General features: G+C 43.0%; 1 protein-coding gene across 1 annotated transcript in view; it reads left to right on the top strand.

Moving 5' to 3' along the window:
- Window positions 1-20,053, top strand: part of MON2 (MON2 homolog, regulator of endosome-to-Golgi trafficking) — a 461,654-nt gene that overhangs the window by 318,542 nt on the left and 123,059 nt on the right. The window contains 2 exon segments of the mRNA XM_030215834.1: window positions 11,520-11,718; window positions 18,825-19,453. Of these exon segments, the coding sequence (XP_030071694.1) occupies window positions 11,520-11,718; window positions 18,825-19,453 (828 nt within the window).

Consider the following 20,053-nt stretch of genomic DNA (forward strand, 5'->3'; position numbering starts at 1 on the left):
GGCGTCTGCACCCAGAGTGTTTATCAAATGCCTAGCTGTAGTCGCAGCGTTGCTACGCAGGCTGGGAGTGCATGTGTTTCCTTATCTTGACGATTGGCTGGTGAAGAGCACCTCGAAGAAAGGTGCTTTGGAGTCCATGCGAATGACTATTCAGGTGCTGGAGTTACTGGGGTTCGTCATAAATTATCCCAAGTCCCATCTGACCCCAGTCCAAAAATTGGAATTTATTGGAGCTCTGCAGAACACTCAGACAGCTCGAGCTTATCTCCCCAAGGCAAGGGCAGACAACCTTCTGTCCCTGATGTCCATGGTTCGAGCGTCTCAGCAGGTCACGGCTCGGCAGATGTTGAGACTTCTGGGGCACATGGCCTCCACAGTTCATGTAACGCCCATGGCACGTCTACATATGAGATCAGCTCAATGGACCCTAGCTTCCCAGTGGTTTCAAGCTGTGGGGGATCTAGAGGATGTAATCTAACTGTCCACTGACTTTCGGAATTCTCTTCAGTGGTGGACGATTCGATCCAATTTGACCATGCGGCGACCATTCCAAGTTCCTCAACCACAAAAAGTGCTAACGACGGATTCATCTCTCCTGGGGTGGGGAGCTCATGTAGATGGGCTCCACACTCAGGGAGCCTGGTCTTTTCAGGAAAGAGGTCAGCAGATCAATCTCCTGGAATTACGAGTGATCTGGAACGCTCTAAAGGCTTTCAGAGATCGGCTGTCCAACCAAGTAATCTTAATTCAGACAGACAATCAGGTTGCCATGTTTTACACCAACAAGCGGGGGGCACCGGATCTTGCCCTCTGTGTCAGAAAGCCATCCAGATGTGGCTTTGGGCTCACCGTCATGGCATGTTTCTCCAAGCCACTTATTTGGCAGGCGTAAACAACAGTCTGGCCGACAGGTTGAGCAGGATAATGCAACCTCACGATTGGTCACTGAACATAGGCGTAGTCCGCAAGATCTTCCGAGCATGGATCTTTTCGCCATTCAGATCAATCACAAGGTCCCTCAGTTCTGTTCCAGACTTTAGGCCCATGACAGACTAGCGTCAGATGCCTTTCTCCTACATTGGGGGACAGGTCTTCTGTATGCGTATCCTCCTATACCTCTAGTAGGGAAGACTTTGCTGAAACTCAAGCAAGACTGCGGAACCATGATCCTGATTGCACCCTTCTGGCCGCGTCAGATTTGGTTCCCTCCTCTTCTGGAGTTGTCCTCCGAAGAACCGTGGAGATTGGAGTGTTTTCCAAATCTCAAATGGAGTAGATTTGCCGTCTGGTGTGACAGCAAGGCCCTGGATCCTTTTTCTTGTCCTACACGGACCCTGCTTGAATACCTTCTACACTTATCAGAGTCTGGCCTCAAAACCAACTCAGTAAGGGTTCATCTTAGTACGATTAGTGCCTATCATCACCGTGTAGAGGGTAAGCCTATCTTTGGACAGGCTTTAGTTGTTCGCTTCATGAGAGGTTTGCTTTTGTCAAAGCCCCCTGTCAAACCTCCACCAGTGTCATGGGATCTCAACATCGTTCTCACTCAGCTGATGAAAGCTCCTTTTTAACCACTGAATTTCTGCCATCTGAAGTACTTGACCTGGAAGGTTGTTTTCTTGGTGGTTGTTACGTGAGCTTCAGGCCTTAGTAGTACATGCACCTTATATCAAATTTCGTCACAACAGAGTAGTCCTCCACACGCACCCTAAGTTCCTGCCAAAGGTGGTGTCGGAGTTCCATCTGAACCAGTCAGTTGTCTTGCCAACATTCTTTCCCCGTCCTCATACCCGCCCTGACGAAAGCAGTTTGCACACCTTGGACTGCAAGAGAGCATTGGCCTTTTACGTGGAGCGGACAAAGCCCTTTAGACAGTCTGCCCAGTTGTTTGTTTCTTTTCATCCCAGTAGGAGGGGAGTTGCCATCAGAAAACGCACAATCTCCAATTGGCTAGCAGATTGCATTTCCTTCACTTACGCCCAAGCTGGGCTGACTCTGGAGGGCCATGTCACGGCTCACAATGTTAGAGCCATGGCTGCATCAGTGGCTCACTTAAAGTCAGCCTCCATTGAGGAGATTTGCAAGGCTGCAACGTGGTCATCAGTTCACACATTCACATCTCACTACCGCCTTCAGCAGGATACCCGATGCGATAGTCGGTTTGGGCAGTCAGTGCTGCAGAATCTGTTCGGGGTTTAGAATCCAACTCTACCCCCCCAGACCCATTTTTGTTCTGTTCCAGGCTGCACTCTCAGTTAGTTGTTTATAGTTTCAGGTCAATCTATGTTATGTCCTCGCCGTTGCGAGGCCCAATTGACCAATGTTCATTGTTTAAAGTGAGCCTGTTTGCTAGGGATACCCCACATGTGAGAACAAGCAGCCTGCTTGTCCTTGGAGAAAGCGAAGTTACATACCTGTAGCAGGTATTCTCCGAGGACAGCAGGCTGATTGTTCTCACAAACCCGCCCACCTTCCATTTGGAGTTGATTTGTTTCTTATTATGCTTTTGATTTAACTGAGGAATGCGTTCGCGCGAGGGGCGGGAAATCGGTCCGCGCATGCGCAGTGCGCACTGCACACGCGCCAGAAGACTCTGGGAAAACTTTTGAAATATTTTGCTTGCAAAATGCCGATTCCTGGGCCGACGTGGACGTCGACCCACATGTGAGAACAATCAGCCTGCTGTCCTCGGAGAATACCTGCTACTGGTATGTATCTTCGCTTTTTGTCCCATCACAGACATCAGGGTCCTGTACAAATATGTGGTCAAATAAAACTTAAGGATGATTTCCCTTGACACCCTTCTTCCTTTGATTCAGGTGAGTGATTGGCTATGCTTTCTGGACCTTAAGGATGCCAACACTCGCATTAAAAAAATATCATAGATTTTGAATGGGAAAACATCACTTCCAGTACCTTGTTCAGCCATTTGGCCTCACGTTGGCTCCCAGGATATTCACAGTGTGTCTAGCAGTAGTTGCAGCATTGCTATGCAGACTGGGAGTCAATGCATTTCCCTATCTGGATGATTGGCTAGTCAAGCACACATTGAGGGAAGGTGCTCAGCTGTTCAGGCTAAGGATTATTCAAGAGCTGTAGCTCCTGGGGTTTGTCACTAACTGGCCCAAGTCCCACCTGCAATCATTTCAACAATTGGAGTATATTGGAACCCTGCTAGACATAGTGCAAGCTAAGGCCTTCCTGCCTCAAGCTTGGACAGATGCCCTTATTGCCATTGCCACTCAAGTCCCAGCAGGTCACAGCTCAGCAGATATTGAGGTTGCTAGGCCACATGGTCTCCACAGTACATGTTATGCCCATGGCATGCCTAAACTTGAGAGGTGCCCAACGGACCCTAGTTTCTCAGTGGCCTGACCAATCTGATCCTGGGACTACCATTCCAAATTCCTCCACACCACAAGGTGCTGACCACAAAGCCATCTACTCTGGGCTGGGGAGCCCATGTAGACGGGCCTGACACCCAGGGGATTTGGTCTGCCTAGGAGATAGAGTACGAAATCAACCTCCTGGAGCTTCAGGCGATTTGGAGTACTCCTAAGACTTTCAGAGATCGACTGTCCAACCAAACTGTGCTTATTCTAACAGACAATCAAGTAGCCATGCACTATGTAAACAAGAAGGGGGTATGGGATCATACCCCTTGTGTCTGGAAGCTGTTGAGATGTGAAACTGGGCAACCAACCATGAAAATGTGCACTGAGCTAGAGAGTTGCACAGGGACAGAAACCCAACCTATCCCCACCTGTCCGTGTGGGGAATCTAACCCGTCCCCACATGTCTCCGCTGGAAGTAATCTCCTCCATCCCAGTCCCCGGCCCACCCAGCCCTTGCTGTACTGCAGTCACTTTGCTCCACACCCACACCCCCCACGAAGAAAGAGATCAGCATGAAATATTTATTTTTATTAATTTGACTTATGAAAACCACTTGTCCCTGAAACATACTCAAAACAGAATAATCCATTTGTACAAAAGAGATGAGGTGAAGATGTGATTCCATGTGCCCCAATGAAAGGAGAGTTTAATTTTACTTCCAATCTTTATAACACCAGGCTTCAAAAGGTAGATTACAACAGTTAAGAGGCTATCCTCACTGAAAATGTTACCATGTATTACTGTATTGTACAGAACAGTGTAGAAAAGTGAGCACAAAACACAGCCTTTATTAATGCTTTTTCTACCAGCAATAATTTGTGAAGCTGTTTTAGTGAAATTCAGTTTTTATTTCATAATATTTATATCTACATATGGAAAGCTTTCAAATAAATTAAAAAGCTGTCAAATAAGTAACAAAAAAAAGAAAAAAATTCTTTTGTACTCCACCTTTTAATCAGTGCCTACTAATGAACAACTTTTGACTTTTTACAGATGGACCACGCATAGGCAGTCCCTTGTATCTAAAAAATCTTTTGCTATTAATTTCACTAGCGTTTGCTATTGTTTTGGGTGAACCAGTGTGGCGACAATCTGTGCCTACTGGCGTCAACCCATTGTGCTAGATAGCCTTGTATCATCTCCTGTTGTCAATCTAACCTCCCTGTCCCATTTTTCCCCTCCTCCCTGCACCCACACTCTGCATCCACCTCCCCTCCAGCCCTGGCAGCAGCGAGATGGTTCAGCGGCAGCAAGCAGGAAAGAGTGGGGATCTTTCTTGCCCCAAAGCAACCCACTAGACCATCCGGGTGATTTCAGGTGTGTGCAGGAAAGGAAAGCATAGGTTGGTTCAATTGCAGGAACCCCACAGGACCCGGGTCCATCCCCGCAGGATCCCTGTGGACCTTGGTCCATCCCTGCATGATCCCCGCTTTCCCCACTTCCGTTCAGCTCTCTACTCTGAGTCACATACCTGGCAGAAAAGGAAAACAGCCTGACAGGCAGACTGAGCAGGGTGATGGAACCCCATGAGTTGCCTGTCAGCTCTTCTGAGAGTAGGGCATTCCCTCAGTGGGAATGCCACTCATCTCACCAACAAGGTACCTCAGTTTTGCTCCAGGCTCAGGTCACACGGCAGACAAGCATCAGATGCCTTTCTTCTGCATTGGAGAACAGGACTTCAGTATGCATTTCTTCTGATCCCCCTAAAAGGGAAGATCTTGCAAAAACTCAGACAGGACTAGGTAACCATGATTCTCATTGCTCCATACTGGCCAGAGCAGATCTGGTTCCCTCTACTTCTGGAGTTGTCTTCCAAAGTACTGTGGAGATTGGACTTTTTTCCAACCTTGTCACTCAGAACGAGGAATCTGTTCTGCATCCCAACTTCTATTCCCAGACCCTCATGGCCTGGATGTTGAAAGCATAGATTTGCAGCTACTTGAGGGTGTCTCCAAGATCTTACTGGCTACCAGGAAGAATTTCACCAAGAGGTGTTATAATTTCAAATGGAGAAGGTTTGTCATCTGGTGTGAGTGCAAGGCCCTAGACCCTCTCACTTGCCCTGCACAAAAACTGTTTGAATACCTCATGTACCTTTCTGAATCTGGTTTGAAGACCAACTCTGTAGGGTTCACTTCAGTACAATCAGTGCTTATCACCATGTTGGAGGTAAGCGTATGCCTGTAAAGCCTTTAGTTGTTTGCTTCTTATGAGGTTTGCTGTTGACAAAGCCCCCTGTCAAACCTCTAACTGTGTCATGGGTCCTCAACATTGTTCTCAGACACCTGATGAAAGCTCCTTTTGAGCTGCTAGATTCCTGTCATCTGAAGTACCTGACCTGGAGGCTGTTGTTTTAGATGGTGTTCATTTTAGCTCACAGAATCAGGCCCTTCTGCTTTACATGAAGTTTCATCACAACAGAGTAGTTCTTCATTCGCACCCTGAGTTCCTTTCTGTGGTGGTGGTCGGACTTCCATCTTAATCAGTCAGTTGTCCTACCTAAATTCTGTCCCAAACCTTGTGCGCATCCCGGTGTGAGCACTCTCCACAGCTTGGACTGCATCAAGCCTTGGCTTCTTACCTGAAGATAACTCGGATCCATTGGCACCAGCATTTTGTCTCTTTTGATTCAAGCAGCTTGTGGGCAGCCATCTGTAAACACAAGGTATCCAATTGGACTGAATCTCTTTCACTTATGCCCAGACTGGTCTGACTCTGGAGAGTCATATCACAGCTCACAATGTCAGAGCCATGGCTACATAGGTAGCCACTTGAGCTCAGCCGCCATTGAACTTCTCACTACTGCCTTGCGCAGAATTCTTGGAATGACAGCTGGTTCAGACAGACTTCTGCAGAATTTGTTTGGTGTCTAAAATCCAACTCCACCTTCCTAGGCCAGTTTTCTTCTGACCCAGGGTGCACTTTCAGTGCCAGTGTGTATATATAATTTCAGATTAAGTGGTTTTTCCGTGGACTCGTTGCGAGTTTCACTTGGTTTAATGTTATTTTCAGTGAGTCTGGTAGCTAGGGATTCCCATATGTGAGAATACATGTCCTGTTTGTCCTTGGAAGAAGTAAATTAATTACCTGTAGCAGATGTTCTCCAAGGACAGCAGGACATGTATTCTCACATCTCCTCCCACTTCCCCTTGGAGTAGTATTCCTTCAGCTTTCATATTGTACTGCTGGTCCCATACTTGTATGTTGGGTGGGAAGGCACCCTCGCATGCTTGGTGGAATGCTGCCAAAGGCCTCTTAAAGAAATATTACACTGGGCAGCATCCGTATTGAGCTCCATCGGATGATGTCATGCGTATATTGAGTATACATGTCCTGTCTTTGAGGAACACCTGCTATATGTAAGTAACTTCACTATGTAGTCTCCCAACTTACTTGATTCTAGTCATTGTAGTGACAGTCTTTGACTGGAGACCCATTCATCATGGCATCTTCCAGACCCTAGCAGTTATGATCTTTAAATTTGGCCACTAGGTGTGTAATGACTGACTCTCAAATCCTACCTTCAGGTGCCGTGAGCTCTTCTTCCTCAGCTTCCTATGCCCCAGCTGACCTGGTGAGCAGAAGACCCAAACCAGAAATCAAGCTCAGGTCCCTACACACAGCCACTGAGCCACCATGCCAGCCCAGTCCTGTTCACCCTCAGATTACTTACAAAAATACCCATTTACAATTGGAAAGGAGGTAAATATTTTTCCTAAAGCACACAAAACATCTAACCTGAAACACCTATCTTGCCTCATGCAACGCAGCTTGAATGACAAAACAAATCACTCAGTACATTTATCAGTGAGGACCTAGTCTCTTGCAAAACAAAATTCATAAAATTCTCCTGAGCATAACTCCATTTTTCTGGAGGACAGGCTAATATCTGTACATTTACAAATGTACAGAAGACTGTTTGTTTATGATCTTCTAGTTAAAGAGAGTTTTTTTTTTTTTTTATTTAAGTGAAGCTTGAGTTGGACAAGGGGACCTGATTTGGTTTGTTGGTTTTTGTATACCACAAGTCTATTTTCATCATGTTTCTAGATTGAAAAAAGTAAGGAGGTCAGGGGGCACTGAATTTTCATAAAGACTTGAATATACAGGTTATTACCTTGCCGGTTAGTTCGTGCCTTCGTGACAATCAGATTGGATTATTGTAATGCCTTCTATTGTGGTTTACCTGTGTATCAATTGAAACAGAGCTGGTTCGGAACATGGGAACTTGTTTAGTGATGAATAAAAAGACTCAGGACTATATTTTGCCTATTCTGAAGAGGTTACATTGGCTCCTGATTGATCAAAGAGTAAAGTTTAAGATGTTATGTTTTGTTTTTGTTACTAGGTGGTCCTTTGTATTTAAAGGAGCATTCACAGATTTATATACCGTCAAGACATTTAGTCTCTGCTCAATATGAGCTACTGAATATACCTAAGATTGAAATCAACTGATGAAGGCAAATTTAGCTGTGTAGACGTAAAATTATGGAATTTTATCCCATTGGAGTTACGGCATTTATCCTGGTTTTTAAAGATATTTTGAGTAGAGTATTTTGGAAAAAGATTGTTCTTTTTATAAAGTGAGAGATAGTTTTAAAATATTTGGGTGAGGTGTAATCAAATAATGTAAAGTGCTCTAATGCATTTTAACTTAAATCCTTTTTATTTATTCCAAATTCTGTGCCTTCTTTAATTTTACTTTGTAAACCACTTAGATATCTGGTGATTGGTGGTATATCAAATAAAGACGAACTATGAATTCTACATTCTACAGAAACAACCCTTTCCAAAGTATCCAGCGACCTCTTCCTGGCCAAATCCAAGGGCCTTTACTCAGTCTTCTGCTGCTTTTAACCACCTACTCTTTCATATGCTGTCCTCATGTAGATTTTATGGCTGTATTCTATCTTGGTTTTGTTTTCATATCTCCCATTGCACTTTTCTTGCAACCTCTTCTCTTTTCTCTTTATACTTGTTCCCTTGATACTTCGATTTCCCACCATGGTTTTCAGTACCGTCTTTACGTTGATGACTCCCAGATCTACTTCTCTGCACCAGAAATTTCTCTAGGAATCCAGGCCCAAGTCCCAATCTGTTTGACATTGCTGCATGGATATCCCCCTGCCACCTGAAACCAAACATGACCAAGCTTCCTACCTTTCCCCCTAGACCTTGAAGACTTTCTGAGGGGCTAGCTAAACTAAGGGTAGACAAAGTGATGGGGCTAGATTGGAAATATCCAAAGGTATTAAAGAAACGGGGATATTCTGGTTGTTCCGCATTCTGACCTTTTCAGTGCTTCTTTGGACTCCTGAGTGATCCTGGGGACTGGAGAAGGGAGAATGTGGTCCTTCTCCACAAAAGTGGAAGTAAGGGGAAGGTGGGGGACTACAGGTCTGTTAGTCTGACTTCTGTGGTGAGTAAGTTAACAGAAATGCTTCTGAAACAAAGGATAGTGCAGGTTCTGGAACCAATGGATTGTAGGACCCGAGAAAAAATGGTTTTACACTAGTTGGATCAAGGGAGCACACTAGACATGGTGTACCTAGATTTCAGGAAAGCCTTTGGCACATAGGCAACTTATAAATAAGCTGAGCACCCTTGATATGGGCCCAAAAGTGACTGATTGGGTTAGAAACTGGTTGAGTGGAAGGGACAAAGGGTAGTAGTAAATGGAGTTCACTCTGAAGAAAAGGGCATTACCAGTGGTATGCCACAGGGTTTGGCTCTTCATCCATTTTTTTAAACATTATTTTAAGTGGTATTGTGGAAGGAGTATCTGGTAAGGTCTGTCTCTTTGTGGATGATATCAAAACCTGCAATAGAGTAGACATCCCGGATGGTGTGGATAACATGAAGAAGGATCTAGTGAAGCTTGGTTTAGAATTTGGCAGCTAAGATTTAATGTTGAATAATGCAGGATCATGCATTTGGGCTTCAAAAGCCTAAGATAGTAGTACAGAATAGGAGATGAAGTATTTCTGTGTATAACAGAAGAGCGGGACTTAGAGTGATAATATCTGATGATCATAGAGTGGCCAAAAAGGTAGAAAAGAGATTGCAGGTCTCTAGTAAGCAATAGAAATAAAACAAAATAAAACATGGAAAAGAAAATAAGATGATACCTTTTTTTATTGGACATAACTTAATACATTTCTTGATTAGCTTTCGAAGGTTGCCCTTCTTCGTCAGATCGGAAATAAGCAAATGTTGGTAGACAACGGTATATATAAGTGAAACATCAAAGCATTCCAGTGACAGTCTAACAGGATCGGGGTGGATAGCTGAGAGACAGGAAGAGGGACAGGTGAGATATGCATGGAGACAGGAGGGTTTCAAAGCAGTACAATTTTATGGTTTATAATGGGCTAGAAAAGGTATTGTCTTATTTTCTTTTCCATGTTTTATTTCTATTGATTACCTTTAAAAGTGGACTAACATGGCTACCACACCTCTCTACTCGAGATGGAAGGTCTCTAGTAAGATCTCATTTATAGTACTGTGTACAATTCTGGAGAATGCACCTTCAAAAAAAATATAAACAGAATACAGTTGATCCTGAGGGTGACTTCTAAAATGGTCAGTGGTCACTGTCATAAAACATATGGGACAGATTTAAAGAATATGTGTACTTTGGAAGAAACCAAAAAATGACCCACTGAAATAACAAAAATATGTGTGAACACACAAGATGTGCATAAAGGAAGGAAAAAGCCTCAAAGAGCTCCAGATCGGCAGATCTGTAAAGCAGTGGCGTACCGGGGGGGGGGGGGGGGGGGGGGCGGTCCGGTCCGCCCCGCCCCGGGTGCCGCGCACCTGTTGGCTCTTCGTTTTCATGCTCCCTTTGCCCCGGAACAGGTTACTTCCTGTTCCGGGGCAGAGGGAGTGTGAAAACGAAGAGCTGGCAGACGCGCGTCACCACCACCCCCAGCGGCGTGCACCCGGGGGGGATGTTCTTTCGCAGGGGGATCGGGGGTTCTTTTGCCAGGGGGGGGGGGCGTCACGCTGTTCCGGGGGGGGGGGCGCATCAGCGATCCGCCCCGGGTGTCAGCCCCCCTAGGAACGCCACTGCTGTAAAGCTAAAGGCGATCACAGCTCTTTGAGGCTTTTTCCTTCCTTTATGCACGTCTTGTGTGTTCACTCATATTTTTGTTATTTCAGTGGGTCATTTTTTTTTCTATATAGATTGTTTTGATTTGATTGACTCCACATCCTTTTGGATTATTTTGTAGTGGATACTTTGGAAAAAAGACATGTGAGGGGAGATATAATAGACACATGTAAATATTTCCATGACATAAATGCACAGGAGATGGGCCTGTCTCAATTACAATGAAGCTATGGAACTAGGGTACATTGAATAAAGGTGAACAGGGGTAGCCATAGGAACATAAGGACATGAAAATTGTCCTGCTGGGTCAGACCAAAGGTCCATCTAGCTCAGTATCCTATTTCTAGTAGTGGCCAATCCAGGTCTCAAGTACCTGGTAGAGTCCCAAAAAAGTAGCAAGATTCCATGCTACTTAACCCCAGGGATAGACAGTGGCTTTCCCCAGGTCTGTACTTCCAAAAGTACAAAGATGAGGGGACACGCCAAGAGGTTACATGGTAATACTTTTAAAACAAATAGGAGAAAGATTTTTTTTAACTTAACAAATAAGCTCTGGAATTCATTGCTGGAGGTTGTGGTAAAAGCAGTTAGCATATTTGTGTTTTAAAAAAATGTCTGGATAAGTCCCTGGAGGAAAAGTCTATAAACTGCTGTTAAGGTAGACATGGGGAAAATCACTGCATATTCCTGGGGTCAGTAGCATAGCTATTCTTTGGATTCTTCCAGGTACTTGTGACCTGGATTGGCCACTGTTGGAAGCAGGGTACTGGACTAAGGTGGACCATTGATCTGGCCCAGTACGGCAAATTCTTATCATCTTTGGATATTATATGTGAGTTGAACCTATATTTTTTCACTGTAATGAACAGTAACTAGTTTGAATTTGAATACGTGATCAGTTTCTTCTTTTACTTCTCACTTATTCTCACTTTCATCAGAATAAGTTGTGCTTGTCACTGCACTAAACATGAACAGAAATGATTCTGATGTTTTCTGCCTGGATGTGGTAGGTCCTATTTTATCTACTGGATCAGGTTCGAGAATCTTCCACCACAGCTGACAAAGAGAAGATTGAGTCAGGAGGCGGAAATATTCTCATCCACCATTCCAGGGACACAGCAGAGAAGCAGTGGGCTGAGACATGGGTATTAACTTTGGCTGGAGTGGCGAGAATTTTTAACACCCGCAGATATTTACTGCAATCTCTAGGTATTATTTAATCTTGCAGTATGTTTAGAAAGTACAACTGTATGTTTATCATTTAGTCTGCAATAACTAGTAGATCAGAAGCAAATTTAGCTTTAGATCACCACCTCTTGTAGATTGCCGCTGTTGCTAGATAATGAGATTTAGTTTCTCTGTGGACAACAGGATTGAGTCAGGCACACAAGTGGGTGATATCATTCAGTAGTGCCAGGATCAAGCAGCTCTTCCAGAGCTCAGAACTAATGGAATGTTGTGAGCATGTTCAGCTCTCTGCACACAGCAGTACCCTCATGAACAGATGCAATACAAATCTCTCCTGACTTTACTTGAACAGTTTTTGTCTTCTGTAGTATCTAAATTTAGTTTTTTGTCAGCTTTGTATATTTTCTTTATTGTAGTTTTTTTTAAAAAGTGTTTTCTTCATTGTTTTAATTTTTTTCCATGTACTGCAGAACCATAGTACAGGCAAAGTCAGGCTTCAGTCCCTGCCCATCCTACAAAAGAGAAATAGCAAATTATGACTCCAGTAGACATTGCTCCATTCCCTCATGACTCCTCTATTTCCCCACCCCACCCCCCCCCCCCAATGCCCAGCACCTCCATATCCCTCTTTCCCTCCCCCTCTTGTCCAGGCAACATGTCCCTCATCTCCTTATTCCCACACCTGCATCCAGCATCTTCCTCCATCTGGAACCTTCTCTCCTTTTCCTCCTCCTCTCTTACCCTTTGTCTGTCACTTATGGGCTCATTTTCGAAAGAGAAGGACGTCCATCTTTCGACATAAAATGGAAGATGGACGTTCTTCTCCCAGAGACATCCAAATCGGTATAATCGAAACCCGATTTTGGACGTCTCCAACTGCAGTCCGTCGCAAGGACGTCCAAATTTCAAGGGGGCGTGTTGGAGGCATAGCGAAAGAGGAACTTGGGCGTGCCTACCACTTGGACATCTTTGATCCATAATCTAAAAAAACAGACGTCCCTGATGAACACTTGGATGTTTTCACCCGGACGTGTTTTTATTACGAATAAGGCACAAAATGACCAGATGACCACCGGAGGCAATCGGGAATGACCTCCTGTTACTCCCCCAGTGATCACTAACCCCCTCCCACCCTCAAAAAACATCTTTAAAAACATTTCGTGTCAGCCTCTATGCCAGCCTCAGATGTCATACTCAGGTCCATGACAGCGCATTCAGGTCCCTGGATCAGTTTTAGTGGATACTGCAGTACACTTCAGACAGGCGGACCCAGGCCCATACCCCCCCCTACCTGTTACATTTGTGGAGGAAACAGCGAACCCTCCAAACCCCACCACAAACCCTCTGTTCCCACATATAGGTGCCCCCTTCACCTGTAAAGGCTGTGGTAGTGGTGTACAGTTGTGGGTAGTGGGTTTGGGGGGATAAGCACACAAGGTAAGGGAGCTATGTTCCTGGGAGCATTTTATGAAGTTCACTGCAGTGCCCCCTAGGGTGCCCAGTTGGTGTCCTGGCATGTCAGGGGGACCAGTGCACGAGAAATGCTGGCTCCTCCCACGTTGAATTGGCTTGCATTAGGACGTTTTTGGTTTTGAAAATCGCCGAAAGTCAGAAACGTCCATGTCTAGGGAAGTCCAAATTTAAGGATTACGTGTCTGACGGTATTTTCAAAACGAAAGATGGACATCCATCTTTTTCCAAAAATATGGGTTTCCCCGCCCCTGTATTTCGCCATTTTGCAAGGATGTCCAAATCGCAACTTGGACGTTTCTTTTGAAATTGCCCCTCTTAGCTGCCCACTTTGTCATTCACAGCAGTGCTGGACCATTCCGCACTTGAGCTTTCCTGCCTCCAGTGCTAGGCTGCAGTGCACCACAGTGGCATCATGAGCACTTGTCAGGGTGTTTATGCAAGTGATATATTAGAACAGAAACTAAATAAAAATAAATATTATTTTAATGAAATTAAACAAAAACTAAAATTATTGTCTGAATGAAAACTGAATAAAAACTAAAATTAGCAATTAGAAACTACCCCCCTCCCCCTGTTTACTAAGCCATGCTAGCAGCTGCCATGCACTAATGCCAACACAGCCCATTCACTTTGAATGGGTTGTGTTGGCATTGCCACATGGCAGCCGCTAGGGGTAAATAATGCCTTTTACCAAGGCGCACTAATGGATTTAGTGTGTTCTAAATGATAAGATGCCCATAGAAATATGCATTAGCGCGCCTTAGTAAAAGGACTCCTAAAACTTGTTCATCAATCCAGAGCAGTGCTTCTGGTTGAGCTTTTGTGGTACATTTCGACAGTCCCTCCTTTTCCCGCCAAAAGAGAGTATCTCGCATAGGGATTTTATCATACTGTTTTAATACTGGCTTTCATCTCTTGCAAGGAACATTGTTCTTTTTATTAAGACATCTTTGAGAGATTGTACATACTCCTGAGGCAGGCTTTTTGGCCGAAACACAGCCATGTCGAGTCTATACAGTTATACAATAAATCTTGGACATACTAAGCATTGTCAAGATACTTATTTTTGAGTCATCTTCACTGTTTCCACTGTGCATGGGAAGGGACCATGCATGCTCCCTGCTTTACACAAATTCTGAGCTCTGGTGCAGTTGGATGAAGTCACCCACTTGAAAACCTGATAAATCTTGCTTTCTATGGAGAATACCTGTTAGAGCTAAGCAGTTTTGTTTTCTGTACTAGTGATAAATTTACTCTACTTTCTAAAAGTCTTCACATGGTTGTATATTTTTCACATTCTGTCATGTAAAAAAATATGCTTCAAAATGCTTTATAGTAAGAGTTCTACTAATCAACAAAGCATATTTTATATGGTCAACATGAAAAAAACAGTTACGGAAATATCCAGAAAGTAATCCATACTAAGAAAGCAAGTTTTAATTAAATCTTCATAGTTTGTCATGGTAAGCCCAAATTAGCTCTGTTTCTAAAAATTTCTTTTACAAGACCCATAATAAGTTAAATAAAGCCTGCCTGTGTCCAATCATATTAGCTGAGCTAGTTTGAGTATTCCTATATGAAGAATCAAGCTGTTTATGTAGTTTGAAGTAAATTTGAAACAAAGGTCTATCCCTGTTGAATACAGAGCTGCTGAAACAACTCTGGGCTGAAGTTATTTGAAGGTACAGGCTGAAGGAAGACTATAAGATCATATGGAGCTTGAATCCCTGTGTGGTATACCCCCAGCACCTCCACAAAATGAATGGAGTGCAATTTTGGCATCCCCACCTTCCTTGCACCCTGTGTGATTGCACTGTTTATACAGCCCTTTGTACAGTTCTCGAAGGCTGTAAGAAAACTTTAGTGTACTTGAATATCCCTAGGGGTCCTGACAGATCTAGCATTATAAACTGCAAATAGTTTGGTACCACTGAGACACTGCCTCAGTTAGGCCATGCTTACAAAGTCAGAAGTTGTGAGTTAAAGAAATTGCTAAGGAAGGTCACTGTGAGGCCTAAGATTAATTTTTTTAAAACTTCAGAGAAATTTTGGTGAAAAGTAGAGAAATTGTTGGTACTATCAAATATCATTACATCATCCTGCAGCATCTTTCTGCTATAGCTTCAGAGACAGGGAGAAATGCTGATTGTTCAATAACTTCAAGATTACTCCACAAATATGGCCTGTTTAAGAGGATGGCAAGAAGGAAACTACTGTTAAGGAAAAGCAGTATGGTGTGCTACGTATCATTTGTTTAAAAACAACAACAACAAAAAACACGTATAGTTTACTATACACATGGGAGAAGGTGTTTGTGATAACGTGACTTCTTTGCAAGGTGGCATGGAACCCTCAAAATACACACCAGGGGGCAGTGTAAGGTCAAAAAGGGAAACTATTTACAAGGGAATTAAATAAGCCTGTTTCCTTACAAGTTCAATACTCTTTATGGAACTCTCTCAAACACAATTTCACTTTCAATAGTCCATCTCTGGTATAGCTACTCTCTTCCATATACAGTGTCTTCATTACTCATAATATAGCACTCAATCCTGAAATTTCTCCAAGCATAAATTTTCAGACTTCTCACTCAGCATATAAAGTCTGAGCTAGGGCCACCCTTCTTCCCTTGACCTCCATCAGGTACTATAGCCTAGGCCAGATCACCTTGTAAGGATCCTTGCCCTCAGAACCTCTCCTGGAGACATCTTGGCCTCTCTGATCCACTCTGTTTCAGGACATTTAACCACCTCCTGACCTGAGTCCCACCCCTCTGACTCAGCCTCTGACATGGCAGGCTTGCAGCATCACCTGCCGTAAGGTGGCTAAACTGCAACCTCAGTGAGGGAGTGTTCCTAAGGATGCTTGCCGCTATACCACTCACTCCCTCACAGACCTTTATGGTCTCCGTGCCAAGCGATGTGTGTGGCATAAAACACACAGCACATCACCCTTCAAATATCATCCCTGCAGTGGCAGCATTATGTTATAGGGATGCGTTGGAATAGAGAGGACAGGCTTGTGAAGATCAAGGGACAGGTGGATGATGCAAAATACAGGCAAATCCTGGAGGAAAACCTGTTCTAGTCTGCCATAGATCTGAGACTGCGGACAAAATCCACCTTTCAACAGGGTGATAATGGTCCAAAGAACAAAGCAAAAGCAGAAGGCAAATGTTTCCAAGCGACTCAGTCAAAGCCCAGCCTTGAACCTAATAGAAAATCTATGACAAACCATGAAGATTTCAGTCCACAGACAAACCTTGGCCAGGTTGAAAGAGCTTTGGCTATTCTGTCAAGAAGAATAGTCAAAAACTGCACTATCCTGTTGTGCAAAGTTGGTAATGATTTGTGGCTGTTGCTTCCAAAGAAGCTTCCAGTAAATTTTGAGTCAAGGGAAGTAAATTCTTGTGCAAACAAGATGTTTAGGTTTCTTCGCGTTTATTTTTTTAAATAATTCTATAATTGTTCTTTCATATTGAAAGCATAGACCACTGCTTTACTGCATTTTGAATGTTATTTTTTAGACAGCAGAATGAAAATTGTATGAGTACATGAAGACTTTTTTACAAGACATTTACTTTTACTAAGGTGCTTTGAAAAATGGCTTGTGGTAGTATAGGCGCGGATTTTGGGCGCATGCCGATCCATTTTCCAGTGCACCTGTAAAAAAGGCTTTTAAAAAGTTTTTTTTACCTAAAATGGATGTGTGGCAAAATCAAAATTGCCACACGTCCATTTTGGGTCTGCGACCTTACCGCCAGCCATTGACCTAGTGGTAAAAACTCATGCAGTAACCGGGCAATAATGACCAAAATGCCAATTAGTGCACGTCTGAAAATAAAAATGATTTTTCGGATGTGCATATTGGACGCACACTAAAAATGAAATTACTGCAAGAGCCACGTTGTAGCTGGGAGATAACTCTATTTTGGTGCACGTTGGGCTAGCGTAGACACTAACGCAGCTTAGTAAAAGTGCCCCTGTATTTGCATTTATTTTTTTCATTATTTATTAAATTTAAATATATAGTTCACATATATATAGCATTTGAATAATGTGATGATTATAAAAAAAAACACAAACATATTCCTTAACAGTCAATATTCAAAAATAATTTTGCCTACAATAATTGGATCCAAAGTGAAAAATACAGGGATAGCCCTTAATGGTTGCTATGAAAGAAAGTTTAATCTGCTGGCTGAAGCAGATGAAAATCACTAAGGGGCTGTTTTACTAAGGCACGCCAAAAAATGGCCTGCGCTGGTATAGGCGCGTGTTTTGGATGCGCACAGGTCCATTTTTCAGTGCACCTGGAAAAAAGGTCTTTTTTTTGTGGCCGAAAATGGGCGTACAAAAACTGCCGGGTAAGCACCACGCGGTAGAAAATTTAAAATATTTTCTACCACGTGTTTTGGACACGTGTCAAAAATAGCATTACCGCCGGGGCGCACGATAGCCAGGCGGTAGCTCCAATTTGATGTGTGTTGGACACGCACAGGTGCCTACGCACACCTTAGTAAAAGGGCCCCTTAAAGTGGCCCTTTTGCTAAGCTTTGATAAATGGTAACATGCGCTTACTGTAGCTTAAAAGGTCTTACTGCAGGATGCACTGAGGTGTCCTGCAGTTAAATCTCAACGTGTGCATGCAAACCATTAGCTAAAAAAAATTCCTAAATCTTGTCTGGGGCATGTCTGGGAGTGGAGAGTGGGCATGACAGTGCAAATCAGTTAGTATAGCCTCATTACTGCATGCTACCAGATTAGTGCGGGATTAGCGCTTGAGTCCTTACTGCCTATAAAATGGGTGGCGGTAAGGGTTCATGCTAATTTTTGTTAATGGCCGTTAATTGGGAAAATGGAAAATTGGCCATTTTCTGGCTGCGGTAAAAATGGTCTTAGAGTGCAGAAAAGACCCACATAAGGATGTGCTAAGGCCACTTTTTACCATAGCTTAGTAAAAGGACCCCTTAGCCGTGAACATTGAAGGAACTTTCTTTATTCACAATATAATCAAGGAGTTGTTTAGGCTCAAAAAACTGTATTTGCATTTATAATCATCACAAGTGTAAAGACTTCACTCATCACAAGTGTAAAGGCTTCACTGATTGCCTTTGCAGTAATTTTACCTACAAATTAAGAAAGAGGTTCCCAAACACACAACTTTATAATAAAATGAGAAATCTATATAAAATACCAGTTCTTTCAGTAGCAGACTGAGGGGGTTGTTTACTAAAGCTTGGCTCGAGTTATCTGCATCAGGGCCCATAGGAATAAGCTTTAGTAAAAGAACCCCTTAGTAAATAACCCCCTGAATTTGATAGACTGATTTCTTCATATGAAATTACTACTTAACAATTTGCCTGTTTTAATAGATTTTTCAGGTGTATTCTAAAATAAAAAATGTATTACAAACATGTTATAAAATAAAAAAACTGAAAAAGTTCACTGAATTTTTGAGTTCTCAAATTTGGTTTTAAATGTGAGAGGATTAATGAATAAGAGCAAGTAAATACCTGTAAAACTGAGAACAGTGATCTGCTCATTTCATTTTCTGGTTATAGAAGTAACTCATGTACAGTGCAGAAATTGATAATATGTATCGTTTTTGTAAATATTTCTCTGTTTGATATGCATTTTTTGTTTTCTATGAAGGTGATTTTTCCAAAGCTTGGGATGTTCTATTGGATCACATCCAGTCAGCGGCACTCAGCAAAAATAATGAAGTCTCTCTGGCTGCTCTGAAAAGTTTCCAAGAAATCTTACAAATAGTGAGCCCTGTCCGAGATGATAAGCCTGAATCATTGCCTGGAATTAATGTTCCAGTTCCTGCCGTTTTAGGACCAATAACAGCTTCTGGCCCAGGCAGACTATTAATGAGAATGGATCCTGTTGGAGATAAGCTAAGCAGATATAATGTATCCGAGCTCCCTATTGTAGTGGACGAGATTGAAGATTCTGCACTTTGGTGGGCAGCTTGGAACACCTGGTATAGGATTGGTACAGAAAGTACAAAACCTCCAACCGCTACTTGTGATAAATTAACTTTCATTCCCAGCCAGCCCTTCCTCACAGCTTTAGTTCAGATATTCCCAGCCCTCTATCAACATATTAGAACTGGTTTTAGCATGGATGATCTTCAGAAACTAGGGATAATATTACATGGGTCTGTATCAGTCCCTATCAGTTCAGATGCCTCACCTTTCATCCTACCATCTTTTACCGAAGCAGTACTGACAAGTTTGCAAGAAGCAGTTCTGACAGCATTGGATGTCCTACAAAAGGTAATAGTAAAATTGTAGCTTCTTGCTTTGCGTGTTCCATCTTTTGTTTCTCATTGAAATATTAAACCATGCGGTTAAAACTTATAAGTAAATGCAATTTACTTTATTTACAAAGTGAAACCTGATTAATAAAGGCAAGGACAATTTTCAAAATGATTTACAAGGATACAAAGCATTTCACTTAGTGTTAATTGGCTGCTTGAACATTGCTGTCCCTGTAAAAGATACTGTCCACATTCTTTGAGACACTATGCAAAGGCAGATTGCTTGAATAGTGCATATAAAGAGCCAGCTTCCAGGGAAATTGAGCACACTGTCAGGACCTCCTACTTAGTTACACAGTGCACTGACTTTCAGTCGCACTAATCTGAGTTGTTCCCAATGCAAGACTTGCGTTTCAGTCAGAGAAGAGTATGTGCATAGTTGACCCTTTCAAGTCTTTAAACACACTTTTCTAGCAAAAAATGTGTCTGCAAGAAATGCAGATGCAAGTAACCATGACTTTTGTACCCATGGCAAGTTGCAAAGAAAAAGTATGCTTTGAAGACTAATGCAAAACCTGTGATTAAAAGGTAAATTGGGCTTTTGACCCAGTGGAGC

The sequence above is a fragment of the Microcaecilia unicolor genome, chromosome 10 (genome assembly GCF_901765095.1).
Source record: "Microcaecilia unicolor chromosome 10, aMicUni1.1, whole genome shotgun sequence".
In the NCBI taxonomy this organism is placed as follows: Eukaryota; Metazoa; Chordata; class Amphibia; order Gymnophiona; family Siphonopidae; genus Microcaecilia; species Microcaecilia unicolor.